This window comes from Pinus tabuliformis, chromosome X (genome assembly GCF_031772625.1).
Source record: "Pinus tabuliformis cultivar Carrire ecotype Pingquan chromosome X, CPIR1, whole genome shotgun sequence".
Lineage (NCBI taxonomy): Eukaryota > Viridiplantae > Streptophyta > Pinopsida > Pinales > Pinaceae > Pinus > Pinus tabuliformis.
The window spans coordinates 1,070,891,544-1,070,907,057 of NC_142308.1; the positions used below are offsets into that span (position 1 = coordinate 1,070,891,544).

At 35.3% G+C, this 15,514-nt stretch overlaps 1 protein-coding gene across 1 annotated transcript; it reads right to left on the reverse strand.

Moving 5' to 3' along the window:
• Window positions 1–756: 756 nt before the first annotated feature.
• LOC149143527 (uncharacterized) lies at window positions 757–10,602 on the reverse strand. The gene is given in 7 exon segments (XM_089451860.1): window positions 757–924; window positions 1,062–1,456; window positions 1,609–2,045; window positions 2,047–2,700; window positions 2,835–3,104; window positions 3,282–3,694; window positions 9,487–10,602. Coding segments are annotated over 7 exon segments (3,453 nt in total).
• Between the last annotated feature and the right edge of the window lie 4,912 nt (window positions 10,603–15,514).

A 15,514-nucleotide genomic window follows, 5' to 3' on the forward strand; every position in this document is an offset into this window, starting at 1 on the left:
AACACATTGTGGAAGTTTGAAATTTATAAAATATTATGAGAAGAGATCTTCAAGTCGTATGTAGTAATAACTTGAACTGATTTTAGTAATGATGAACCAAATTCAAATCATTCGAGGCATACTTTTTGTTACATCCAATAAAGGAGATCCATGAGAAGGGATATTCACGATCCGTGAGGAGCGATATTCATGGACAAGTGACTGTAATGTTTTGGGTACTTATTTTGAGCCAATTTTGACAATATAGGTATTTATTTTTTTAGTTCTGTAAAGCTATAAAGACGTGCAGATATAGCAAATATTTCAACAAAATATAGGCAATTGCTAGTGATTTTTTGGTAGTTTTTGTTGTTAAGATTCAACAAATTACAGTAATGATCAGAAAGAGAAAAGTTAGTGTGTGTTAGTTTTATTTTATAAATTTCCAAATTTAAATTTAAAAGTCAAATATAATATAATGTTACATGAAATCACATAATAATCAAGTAATAATAACTTTTTTCAGGTTTGAAAATTTAGCATGTTTGGTAAATTGTTGATGAATTAATATAGCATCTTTGGTAAATTGTTGATGAATTAATATTTGTGGTTGTGAAGTCTTTCCATAAAGTTAATCGTTAAATCGCGGAGATAGATAGATTTAAGATGGTGCATGCACGGTCGGGTCTTTGTTTTCTTTTGGAGTAAGATTTTATCCAATCCACACAGCATTTTTTTGGAATATCTATCTTACTTAACAAAAACTCATTCACAATTTTAAGCCATAATATCGTCTATTAGATTTAAAAGAAGTCGTTGGAGACCATTACAATCGCCATCGCTGGAGGCGAAGTTGCTTGCTCCAAGTCCACCAACTCGTAATGGAAAATCTGGATAAAAAGCTCCAGCTCTCATAACACCCATTGGGAAAATATGACATGAAAACTAATACGGACATGAACTTAACAGCTGTAATTAAATGCTCCCAGGGAGCGGAGCCAGAGGGTTTTAATCTCAAAAGCCAACCAATATCTGCGAAGTGCAAAAGAGTTCCAATGTAGGGAAAAAAAAAGATTAAAAACCAGGGTAGTTGTGTATAAGTGCCCATCACATCTTCGTATGGACTGCAACATCTCTAGCACTTGTCTCATGGATGGCCGCCGATTTGGTAGCCTGCCTGTACACATTAACCCAATTCGCAGCATACCCAGCATTTTATCTCTATAACGACTGCTCCCATCTTCAGCTTGTAGAATTCGGCAGTCCAATATCCCCTGCACCTCCTCTTGCTGCAGAACCACTCCCCACTTGTCCCGCTCTCTGATAATTATTTTGCTGCGGATCCATCCCACGATGTCAAGACTTACTCCATATTCCATTTCGCCTGTCGCTCTCTTTCCAGTTACAAGCTCCAGAATCACCACCCCAAAGCTGTATACATCGCTCTTTTCGTTCACCTTCATGCCCATACAGTACTCTGCAAATGAAAACCAATACCGATGATGTATGAGCTCTCATGCCTGTTTATATTGTTTGAGCAATCGATAATTACTTATGTTACACTACATGTACGAAAACAGACATTGAATTGAATATATAGGTTTTTTGGAATAGCGCACAATACTTTACCTGGGGCAATGTACCCATGAGAACCGGTGAAACCAGAAATTGTCAAACCATCCCACCCACACTCTAACGGATGTTGAAGATATAATACTCTCTTGGCTACACCAAAATCGGCAATCTTGGCTTCAAACTCTGAGTCCAGCAATATATTACTGGATTTCACATCTCTATGCAATATTGGAGGCCTACAATCATTATGCAAATAGAAGAGCCCACGAGCTACACCAACTGCAATCTTTTGGCGGACTGGCCACTCCAGTATTGCCATTGATTCTGATCCATGAAGGCGATCAAACAGGCTTCCATTTTGTATGTATTCAAATACCAATAACTTGAAATCCGAGTCGGCATTTGACATACAACACAGGAGTTTTAAGATGTTGGCATGTCTGATCAAACCCAGGGTCTCAACCTCTGCTTCAAATTCTTTTCTTGTTCTTCATAATCTTCTTCACAGCCACCTCCTGCCCGTTCTGGAGAGTGACCTTGTACACTTTGCCAGATCCTCCAGATCCGATCACATTCTCCTTCGTCAACTGCTGCAGGATGTATGCCTCGTTCAGTTCCACGCCAGAGTGAAAATATGTCACTTCCCATCCCAACGTTGAGTTGCTTGGCTTTCCCACAAACAAAGTTCTCACTCTACTATTGGTAATGAAACACAAAAACATTATAATTACCATGGCTAGTATCAGAATTACGACCAGAATTATCGGCAAATAATGATGTAAATCTCTCTTCTTTGAAGAACATGATCTTAACCTATACTGGAAAGCTGGATCACCACATAGGTCTGGATTGCCAAGAAAACTATCTTTATAGGGCAAACCCTTGTAAATTCTTGGAATTGAGCCAGACAAGTGGTTGCCAGATACATTGAATGGTCCTAATCTCAGTTGCTCTAATTCAGGAGGAATTCCCCCCACAAGTAGATTGTTTGACAGGTCTAGACTCTCTAAATTTGACACAGAGCCTAACCATGCTGGAATTTCGCCCGTTAACCGGTTATTGGCAAGATTGAGTATAATAAGCTGTGCCAACGACATATTCCCTTTTGGAATTTCCCCAGACAACAAATTGTGGTCAAGCAGGATGCTATTGACTGAACTCAAGCATCCGATATGGGAGGAATGATTCCACTGAACCGATTGTTGGACATCTTTAAAACAGAGAGATTCCTCAGCTGTCCGATATGGGGAGGAATGATTCCACTGAACAGATTGTTGGACATCTCTAAAACAACGAGATTCGTCAGCTGTCCGATTTGGGGAGGAATGATTCCACTGAACCGATTGTTGGACATCTTCAAACTAAGGAGACTGCTCAGCTGCCCGATATTTGGAGGAATGATTCCACTGAACCGATTGTTGGACATCTCTAACTGTTTAAGCTCCTTTGCTCCACCAATCTCTGCGGGAATGTGGCCTTCAAGCATATTTGTATAAATTATCAACTGTACAAGTATTTGAGAGCTCCATAACGCCAAAGGAACCTCGCCACTTAGTGTGAAAATAATGTAGAAATAGATTTAGTTATGAAGCAGTTGAACAGAATTAGTTATGAGCAGTTGAACAAGAATTAGTTGTGAGTTTTCCTATATAAGTGAGATGTCATTAAGCAATTGATTTAATAAAAATTGTGTGAGCTTTGTCTCACGGTTGCTGGTGTTTTTCTGCCTGTCTATTTGTGTGAGTTTTTGTTTTAAGTTGGTATCAGAGCTCTGTGCTCTTTTGTTTGCACCTCTCTTCTCTTCGTGGGCAGGGAGTGACTCTGCCATTAGAGTGTGCAGTGAGCCCTTTTCGCTGTCAGCGCTGAACCATTTGAAGACCAAGTCGTGGGGAATTTCGTCGAGGTGTGCTGTCGAAGACTGTTGAGGGAACCGCTTGCTGGTGGACGCGAGACAGTGAGGAGTGCTGTCGAGACGGAGCAGATCGCCGTGAAGCAGATCGCCGTGAACCAACTCCGAGGCAGTGGGCAGTGTGCCGAGGATTGCTGTGTAAGTTTGCTGTTTTAAGTTGGTATACTGAGACGGCATTGGAAAGTTGACCAAGACTGCTAGAAGTCTTCCTGGCGAGCCAGGCTCGGTCATCTGGCTATAAAGACAGAAAATAGCACTCATTTTTTTTTTTTTTTTTCATAATACAGAGAAGCGACAGGCTTATAACCGCTTAGCATTTACAGTTATTTGTAAATGGACCATCTACTTTAAAAAAAAGAATGCATCGTATGATAGTGTAAACAAGCGTGTTTTAGTTTCAGTGCATTGGAGCTTTCGGCTTGTCTGCCATTTCTCTCTATTCGAGCAGGATTCCACATTAACAGTGCAGCGTTTTATGTATGCGGTTTATGTATTAACAGCCCAGCTTTTAGATTGAAGCAGCGATTTAAGTATTACCCAGTTTTCTTGGAGCAATTTTTTGGAGCAAGCTTGCAAGTTTTGTTTGAAGTTTTTTTTGAAATAGCGTGTGTAAGAAGCTTGCCATTTTTTGTTGAATTTGGTCATTGGTGGAGAAATGGCTAATCCCCTTGCAGATTCATATTTAAATGAGTCTTCAAAACTTGATGGAGAAAACTATGTAAATTGGAAATTTAAGATCATCACAGTACTGGAGGCATACAATCTCTGGCCGATTGTAAAAGGTGACGAGACCAAGGCTCAACCTCCTACTAACACTCAAGATTGGGAGAAGCGTGAAATAAAAGCAAGGGTGCTGCTACGCATGTCCGTGAAGGACAATATTATTCCACACATTCGGGACTGTGAAACTTCAAAGGCAACATGGGACACTCTCAAAGGTTTGTATGAAACCTCTAATGCAAACCGTATTTTATTTTTAAAAACAAAGCTGCTATCTATCAAAATGGATGCCAATGAAAGTATTAGCAACTTTGTTTCCCGAATTAAAGATTTTAGTGATAAGCTTGGTGATATTGGTGAAAATGTTTCTAGTACAGACTTGGTAACTGTTACGTTAAAGGGGTTAGTCCCAGACTATAAAGTCTTTATTTCAGCTCTCTCAGCTAGACCGACACCCCCTACATTTGAAGAATTGGCTGGAATTCTTCTTCAAGAAGAAGAGCGCATGAAAACTTTTGAACTGGAGTCAAATGGTTCTGATTTGGCTTTGACTGCAAGAGGCCAAAAACCATTCCGAGGGAGACCATGGGACAGAAACAGAGGCCATTTTCAAGCAAAGCAGAAAGGTAAGGCACCTCCTGATTCTTATGTTAAAAGGAACATTGTATGTCATTATTGTGGAAAACCTGGACATCTGGCAAAAGATTGCTATAGGAGAAAGAATAATGAATCAAATCAAAGACATAGCAGGCATAATGGAAACTACATAAACAGAGACACCTCAGTGAATGATGGATTTAAAAATCTTAAGTTATTTCTTTCTGATGCTGCATTGTCTGCTGAAACTGATGATGAGAATACTTGGTTTATAGATTCTGGTGCATCGGCACACATGACTTGTAATAAAGAATGGTATGATAAATATTATGAGAAATCTGATGGTACACACATTTACCTAGGAGATGATAGGTCACTTAAAGTTCAAGGCTATGGCATAATAAATGTGTACTTACCTAATGGACAAATGCGACAGATTCATAATGTGATGTATGTACCTGCTCTTAAAAAGAATTTGCTATCTGTTTCTGCTATCACTGATAATCATTTAAAAGTAGAATTTGGTAAATTGGGGTGTATAGTGAAAGATGTCCAGGACCACTACAAGGTTGTTTCTACAGGTACCAGGGTTGGAGGATTGTACAGATTGGATGTGACAGTCAAGCGCCATGTTGCATTGACATCTCAAGAGACATCGACAGCAGAATTATGGCATCACAGGTATGGGCACCTCAATTACAATGATTTATCGTTGTTACAAAGGAAAACAATGGTTGAAGGTCTTCCTGAGATGAAGTGTGAACATTTACCATGTGAAGCTTGTGCACTTGGTAAGCAGCATAGAGAAGAGTTTCCTGTTCATACTGAGAAACGGAAGTATGATATTCTTGAATTAATTCACACTGATGTATGCGGACCTATGCAAACTAGGTCTCTTGGTGGTGCTTCATACTTTGTTATTTTTATTGATGATAGATCTAGATATACCTGGGTCTATTTCGTTAGAAGGAAAAGTGATATATTTGAGTATTTTAAAGAGTTTCGAAATATGGTTGAAAAACAAACAGGAAAGTGCATTAAAATACTCAGATCTGATCAAGGGGGTGAATATAAATCAAAGGCATTTAACACCTATTGTAAATCTAATGGAATTCAACAACAATTCACAGTGCCACATACCCCTCAGCAAAATGGTGTTGCTGAGCGATGGAATAGAACCTTGGTGGAATCTGCTCGTAGTATGCTGCAAGGTAAGAACATCTCTAATGGTTTCTGGGCAGAAGCCATTAACACTGCTGTTTATCTGAAGAATCGATGTCCCACTAAGAAATTAGTTTTTCAAACTCCTTTTGAGGTTCTTTATGGTTATAAACCTGATGTGAGTCATTTCAAAGTCTTTGGATGTACTGCTTTTGCTCATATTCCTGAAGCTAACAGAAGAAAACTTGATGCCAAGTCCATCAAGTGTATTTTCATTGGATATTGTACGGATCAGAAAGCCTATAAATTGTTTGATCCAAGTTCCCATAAACTATTTGCAAGTCGTGATGTATTGTTTCATGAGCAGACTGATAAAAGTAATACAAAGAATGATACATGGCATATTTCTAATGATGATGCACATATCAAGCTTGATACTTTGGTTAAGCAGGAACAGGAACAGGTACAGGTACAGGATCAGGATGATAGCAGCAGTACGAGCACATCTAGCAGCAGTGAGTCATCACAAGGAGGTGATACACCTCAAAGCCAACGAATCATGGATGGAACACCCACACCAAGAAGGTCATCCCGACAGACTCGGCTTCCTAAAAGGTATAAAGACTATGCCTTAATGTCTAATATAATGAATGTTGAAGAACCAATTGATTATGAGCAGGCTAAACAACATGAACCATGGATTAATGCTATGAATGATGAGTATGCTTCTATTATGAAAAATCAAACATGGGAATTAGTGGAACTTCCTGAAAATAAAGTTCCAATTGGAAGCAAATGGTTGTACAAAACAAAATTTAAAGCAGATGGTACAATTGATAAATTTAAGGCAAGATTAGTAGCAAAAGGATATGCTCAACAGGAGGGCATTGATTATGAAGACACTTTTGCACCAGTAGCTAAGTTGAATACAATTAGATTACTGATTGCCTTAGCCACAAAACATAATTGGAATATACATCAAATGGATGTCAAATCTGCTTTTCTAAATGGTGATTTACAGGAAGAAGTTTATTTGGTTCAACCTGAAGGGTTTGTCAAACAGGGACAGGAGCATCTGCTTTGCAGGTTAAGAAAGGCCTTGTATGGTTTGAAACAGGCACCAAGATCATGGTATGTAAAGATTGATACTTTCTTTCTTCAGAATGGGTTTGTGAAAAGCAAAAATGATCCTAACTTGTATGTTAAGAAAGATGAAAAAGGACATGTTGCTTTAATATCTTTATATGTGGATGATCTCATTATAACAGGCAGTGCTCACAAGTTAATTGAAGAAATTAAAGTTCAGTTGTCACAGGTTTTTGAAATGAAAGATTTGGGTGAAATGCATTACTGTTTAGGCATTGAGGTATGGAGAGAAACTGGTAAAACATTGATCACTCAAAGCAAATATACAAAGGAGATTCTTAAAAAGTTCAATATGACAGATTGTAAAGCTATGTCAACTCCCTTAGAACAGAATGCAAAGTTGTACAAAGAAGATGGTTCGAAAGAGGCAGATGGAACATTATATCGTCAGTTAGTGGGAAGTTTGAACTATCTCACCACTACCAGACCAGACATTGCATACTCGGTCAGTATCCTTAGTCAGTTCATGGCTAAGCCTTCAGGAAATCACTGAAATGCTGCAAAGAAAGTTCTCCGATACTTAAAGGGAACAGTGAATCTTGGTATTATGTATACTGATGTATCTGATGTTGTACTGACAGGTTTTTCTGATTCAGATTGGGCAGGAAATCCAGATGACAGACGATCTACCTCTGGCTATGCATTTCATATTGGATCAGGGGTCGTATCTTGGAGTAGTAAGAAACAGCCAACTGTTTCTTTATCTTCAACAGAATCTGAGTACAAAGCTTTGACCAATGCCACCTGTGAAGCCATTTGGTTGCGAAGAGTTCTTGCAGATCTTGAAGAAGCGCAAAGTGGTGCAACATGTATCAATTGTGATAATCAGAGTGCTATCAAATTAGCACATAATCCAGTTTACCATGCTAGAACAAAACACGTTGAGTTACAGTACCACTTTGTACGTGAGAAAATTATGTCAAAAGAAATTGGATTGATATTTTGTAACACCAAGGATAATGTGGCTGATATATTTACTAAGCCCCTTGGTAAAATCAAATTTGAAGTTTTTAGAAGTCAGTTAGGTATTGTAGAGAATCCATTTCTCCATTAAGGGAGGATGTGAAAATAATGTAGAAATAGATTTAGTTATGAAGCAGTTGAACAGAATTAGTTATGAGCAGTTGAACAAGAATTAGTTGTGAGTTTTCCTATATAAGTGAGATGTCATTAAGCAATTGATTTAATAAAAATTGTGTGAGCTTTGTCTCACGGTTGCTGGTGTTTTTCTGCCTGTCTATTTGTGTGAGTTTTTGTTTTAAGTCTTAGCTGATTTTGATAGAGATGTGTGTATTGCACACTGTTGCAAGAGTCTAAGGATTCCAAACTCCCATTGAAATTAATAGAGTTTAGGCTTCTGTGATCCATAATAAGTTAGAGAAAGATTTCGGCGAAAATCACACCTAAGTTTTTCTTATTTTGTTTATTATTATTATTATTATTATTATTAATTTATTTAGTTATTTGATTATTTTTATTTGATTATTATTGTTATTCCATTCAGTTATATCCCCTTTTGGTTATTCAATTTTGTTCCACTTTTATTTTTCGTGTTTTGTTATTATAGTTATTATTTCTATTTTCAATTATTATTATTATTATCTATTTTTAATTATAATTATTATTATTATTACTTTTATTATTAATATTATTATTATTATTAATTTTTATTAATTAATTTTATTTATTATTTAATTCATTTATTTATTTTTACCATTATTTTTATTTTTATTCCTTCAATTAGATTTTATTCCCCTTTTTGTCATTCAATTTTATTATTTAATTATTTTGTTTCATTCTCATTTTTATTATTTTTCGTTTTTTATTGTTTTATCTTTATTATTATTATTCATTTTTAGTTTTTAGTAATTAATTAATTAATTAATTTATTATTACTTATTTTATTTTACTTTATTTATTTATTTTTTGAGTCACGTTTTAACCCTTATTCATATCGGGTTATTTATTTTATTATTTTAATTATTATCATCTGATTTCAATCTTATTTTTATTTAATTTATTTGTTTGTGTATTTATTCGAGGGTTTTTTATATCTATTTAATTTGTGATTTTTATTATTTTTTCATTCTCACTTAATTTTTACTCTTAGAAGCGGTCCGTTACAACTAATTTTTCTTTTAATAATAATTTGACCTTTATATATTTTTTGGTTATTTACTGATAATCTATTTTTTTGATCCTGGTCCTTTGGTCAATTTTAGCGGATGGTCAAACTAGCCGTTGGAGGCTCTGCTCGGTCTATATAGCATGCCAATCTGGATCTGTTTCTTCAACTTGTCCTGACGATGAACCACACTGGTTGGTTCCGACAAATGACATTCCATGTGATTTTCGCCGAAATCTTTCTCTATCCCATTGAAATTGTTTGAAAATATAACCAGCTGATAAAGACTTCTTCCCTTGAATAGGTTTCTAGCCAGCGGACCACTGAGATTATTTTCTGAAACATCAAGAAGCCAAAGAAGAGAATGTGTACCCAAATCCGGTGGCAACAACCCAGTAAGCTTGTTACTTGAAAGAACCAAGGTTGTCAAATTAGCAAGCATTCCTAGCTGTGCAGGGACAGACCCCGTGAGGCTGTTATCCCACAAAGCGAGGTTACCCAAATGACTCAGATTTCCAATTGTTTCAGGAATCCTTCCATTCAGCTGATTACTTGAAAAGTCCAGAAGACGCATGCTGCTCAGCTGGCCAATATTGTCCGGTATTTGTCCAGACAGCTGGTTTAGCCATAGTTCGAGTTGTGTCATCTTGGTCAACCTCATCAAACTAGCAGGGATATTACCCCACAACTGATTCTCAGAAAGATCCAAGCTCTCCAGCTCCGTTAAATTACCCAACGAAGAAGGGATTTTCCCTTCCAGACTGCAGTTTTGCAGCCATAGCTGCTGCAGGTGCGTCAAATTGCCAAGAAAAGCAGGAATTGATCCAGACAAGGGATTACTATTGAGAGACAGTTTCTCCAATGTAGGTAACATGCCGAAGCCCTGAGGCATATCTCCAGAGAAATTGTTATCGTCCAAGTACAAATTGCGCAACTCACCCAATTCATGGATGTGACGCGGCAACTTTCCGCCGAACAGGTTGGATGACAAATCCAACGTCTTCAAATGCTTGCAAGCCAACAGTCCATCGGGAAATGGACCTTCGAAATGGTTGGATTGCAGTATCAAATCCGTCAGATTTTGAAGGGCGCATATAGCAGAAGTCAAGCGTCCCGTAATGAAAGTGTTGGAGAGATTAACCTTTGTAACAACATTGAATGGAATATTACAAAATACTCCATTCCAACCACACGGATTTTCATCAGACGAATTCCAGTGGCTCAAAACATTTTGTTTGTCAAACCAATCCCTCTCTTTTAAGCGCAACAGAATTTTTCCTTCGTCAGAGATGGTATTGCTTTGATGCAGAAGTAGCCAGAGAGTTAAGAAGAAGACGACAGCTCTAAGCAATTTGGATTGGAAGGAGGGGACCACGCATAAGCGAGCCATGGTTGCTGGGCATTTCGATGAGGTTTGGGTTGGCTTTATATGCCACTACACAATTCTGTCATTCGGTACACGATTGAAAGAAGAAAGGTCCACCTTCTCGACCGGGGTTGTGTGTCCTCCACTTTGTGTATCTTAGTGGATGGAATGATGTTGATTTAATCACAATGAAAACAGTGAGGCTGGACTGGTCCGGATTTAGTTTCTGTGGAGTTGTACGGTTATTGAATAATATTGACTGTGATTTTTGCAAAAGTATTCAACAAATACAATTGTGGAAAGTTGTTGGGTCACCTTGACTTAGTTTTATGAGGTGGTAAATTTATTGACTAATATTAAGTAAATATTGTCATTATCACAAGTCAAATAAAAATTCTCACAAAGATGATTGTCTGGAACGAAAATGTAGAATACATGAATTACGTCTATTATTGTAACTTTAAGAAATAAAAAATAATCGAGTATAGTGATGGTAAAGTTAGTCATTCATAAAGATGATGGTTGATAAGAAACAAAAAAAAAAGGGGGTGTCTTAAAGGTATCGTTTCATTGATGTGTCAATATAATAGGTTGATATTAATCAAAGTTTACGTATTTTTTTACAAAGAATATGTTTGAAAATTTTAATAAAAAAACGGTATGTAGTTATAAAGCTAGTTAATAATTGCTGATTTATCAATATAATAAATTTTGTATAATTTTTTAATTAGTTACTTGGAAAATGGTTAAAATTAAATAATTAGATAATTGTTTTTTGTTTTATAAATAAAGGATTGTGAACATTAATTTAATATTAAATTTGTTTATGCTCAGAGGTGGGTGTTAGCCACGTAAAATGGTTAAAATTAAATAATTAGATAATCGTTCTTTGTCTTATGAATAAAGGATTGTGAGCCCAAGCCTCGTCGTTCGGGAGGTCATAGGGGGACGTCATAAGGTCCATTATGCCCGAAGCCCTTGGGGTTAGGCCTTGCTAGTAGGCGGCGGGGTCAGATTCCCTTTGGTGTCGGTTAGCGCATTTTTCAGTGGATGTAGCGATCACCCGTTGACCAAGGTGTCCATGAACCACAGCCAAAAAAAAAAGAAAAGGATTGTGAACATTAATTTAATATTGAATTTGTTTATGATCGGATGTCAGTGCTAGTCACGTAAAGGTCTTTGTGTTGGGAACAATTTTGGGCTTTTAATTGACGACGAAGGCTAAAAAATGTCAAGCTTTCGCAATAATCACTTTTTTGATCATTTATGGTAGGGAGCTTCACTTGGGAGTTTAAATAGATGGAGTGATCTTCTAGTGACTTGGTGAGGATTTCTTTTTAGGGGAAAAAACACTAATTAACATAACTTCTATTGTCAGATTGTTCGCTTAATGAACGACCTAGATTGATTATGAAATTACAATATTTTACAAGGTAAATTTTCATCTATTTTTAGCTTTAGGGAGGCTGCCCCGAACCCCCTCTAGGGGGGGCACATAAAACTTATTGTTGCCCCCCTTGGACCACCCCGATGGCGATTAAATGAGAGGTGTTGTCGCCTAGTTAGGAACTATGATTGGGACATGGCCGAAACAAAACCTCTGAGTTAGAAAGATAATCAAGATCCACACACAACAATAGAAATTATTGAAACGTTGTGCCTATAACATCTGTTGTTAGAGGGAATCTTCAACGAACACCTTTTAAAATGGTTTGGGCCTTGACTATACACAAATCACAGGGGATGACTTTACAACGAGCTACTGTAGATATTGGAGATAAAGAGAGGCAGAGTTTAACATTTACAATTATATCAAGAGTGAAATCATTATTTGGTTTATGAATTTCCCCACATTTTTCTTTTCAACATTATGCTAAAATCCAAAAATAGTGCATGAGGGAAAATTTTAGGGGCGATAGCAAATAGATTATTTTTGGATCATTTTTTGAAATTCATTTTTGCTAATTTCATTAAAAAATAGCCTATTTTTTTACATGTATATGATTAAATGGATTAACTTCACCAAAAAATTACCGATGTTAATAGTAAATTACATTTATTTATTTATTGAATATTGGCCTACATTCCATAAGTATGAATTTCGATCAGAATAGTCACCTACAATAGTGTATATACGAAAAATAGTAAATCCTTAAAAATATTGTGCAGTGCATATGTCACACATAGGAAGAAAGAGGAGGAACGATTAAAGCCCATATCATTGTAACATATTTATTTTCTTTATTTTTATTAATTTCCCAAAAATATGTTTGTATGTAATGTAAAAAATAAGAGACTTGAAAAGAACATATCTATAAAACAAGAGAAATTTAGTGCACTATAGTTTGAATATCATGCTTCATTATCAAATAGATATGCAATCACATAATAGATAAAAACTTTCTTTGACAAAGAAAATAAACTGTAACATATCCTAAGAAGTGTTTAACAAAATATCCTAATATTCAACCTGAGATAAACATGAATAAAGTTAAGAATTGAGTACGAGATACATCCATTAAGAAAATAAAGTGATGACTGGAAATCAATCTCATAGATCAGTACACATTCAACTCTAAGTTTTGGTCTTCAAAACTCTTTCAAAAATTGATTGCAAAATACAAGTCTTGCTTAAAAAATATTTGCATGTAATGTCAGAAATAAATTACTTGAAAATAGCCTATCTAGAAAACGAGAACAATTTAGTTTACTATAGTTTGAATATCAGGCTTCACTATCAAATAGATATGCAATCAGAGTACAGATAACAATTTTCTTTGAAAAAAAAAGTTGTAACATCTCCTAAGAATTGTTTAACAAAATATCATAATATTTAGCTAGAGATAAACATGAATAAAGTTAAAAATTGAGTACGAAATACATCCATTAATAAATTAAAGTGATGACAGAAAATCAATCTCATATCTCAATAAGTATTCAACTCTAAGTTTTGGTCTTCGAAAATATTTCACTTCAAAAATTGAAAAATAGAAGTATTGAGCTTCATCCAATTATAGATCCTTACTCCAATGTAAGAGGTCAGTAAATACTAATAAAAATAAGATAAGTTTGTTTAATTTCCAAAAATCACAAAATCTATAATATTTTCTTTGATTAAAACAAACAAACAAAAACTTCTAACAAAAAATTTGAACCTTGTTGAAAGGATTTTCTCGAGAAAAATTTGGTAGGTTGTTCAAACTAACTCCTCCTTATTGGATTCATTATTCTCCATGCTAAGAAATACGGTGTATTTATCTAGATGTAGTTAGCCCAATCTGAGAATACTTGAAGAACTACTAAGAAGTCAATAGGATGAAAATGATTTGACTTGGCACATTGATATTAAATTTTGAACAAGTCTTTTCTTTTTTTATATATTTAATTCTAAATTTAGAAAACAACTTGATTTGAACAAAGGGAAACTACAAAAATCTTTGAAAATTTTGTTCATTCCAAGTTTTAAGGCCATCTATCACTTTCTGATCATCTATGGTGTTGTTTTTCAGATGATGTTTCATTGACCTAGATATTGCTTCTTTTAATGATTTGGATCCAGACGAATATAATTATTTAATAAAATCTATTCCCATCTCCCATACTGACAGAAAATGTTCATTGGTCCTTTTGATCCATTCTTTGATTTATTTTCCGTCTAACTATAATTGATTCACAAAAGAATTCATTAGTCATTTATCCATTTTAGAGACTTTCGGAATGTTCTCAAGCTCAAGTTGTTTGTCCCATTCAAGAATTAATGTAAATTTTTCTTTGATGTACTTATCTTCTTCGACTAAAGATTCAATTCTCTCTTCCATATTCAAAGTTTGTTGATAAAATATTAAAAAATTACCCAATTGTTTATAAAACTTACCCTGATCTTTCCTCAACATTCGACTAACTTGTATTGTTTGCTCTTTAAAAACCTTCAAGCTATTTTCCGCTTCATGAATTTGACTTGATTGAGGCATAAGAGTTTCAATTTGTTCCTTCATTTCTCAGGTCATGGTTTCAATGTTGTTATCAGATTCTTCCTTCGATACTCTATTATGGTGTTCATGTGCCTTTAGGATTTCCTCAATCTCTGTAGAATGCTTGAGCTTCAATTCATTCAATTAATTTTGAAATTGGTTCTGTAAGTTTTATCTTTCAATGGTGAACTTGCCTACAAGTGTTGCAAAATGGTTTTGCCAACTGTCTTCACTGAATTCTTTACTTTTCTCTATTTGGTTTTCCAAACATTTGTTCTTCTGCACGCTGTTTTGATATGTTGTGGCAAGTTCACCAACATGATGTTGATTATAATTGACAAAGGCCCTTAGAGCCTGTGAGGAACTTTTTGATCAACATTTCCTATTGCTTACCAACTAAATTCTAAAATGATTTCAAAAATATAAAACTTTCTTTACTTAGTTCTTCTCACAACTGACTTAGTTTGAAAATTAAAGTAGTTCTTCTCACAACTGACTTAGTTTGAGAATTAAAGTAATACTCAGTCAAGGATGTAACATTTTGAGGAATAGTTTCAAACTCAGTCACAAGTTTGAATAAAAAGGAATTGAGAGGAATTTTGGTAGAAACGAGAGTTATGGAAGTCTCATGAGAAGTCTCTGGAATAGAAATTTGACTAGTTTTCTCTTGCTACTCAACTAACTCTTTTTCTTTGGAATAGAAATCGGTCAATGTTGATTGAGAGGTGCTAGTAATTTGCTCATCTTTATTTGTATCGATGTCCATATCTTTGACTTTCTCATCAATTTTTTTAGACTCTATATATGCATGATTGGTGTCATATGTACCATCATTAATAATGATACTCTTGGTAAAGGAAGTATGTTTTTTGTTACCTGTTGCTTCTCTGCTTTCTATTGTTTCTAATCTTTAAATTTTATGACCTTAGACCCTACTGGTCTATTTGACTATCTGGCTCTTTTTA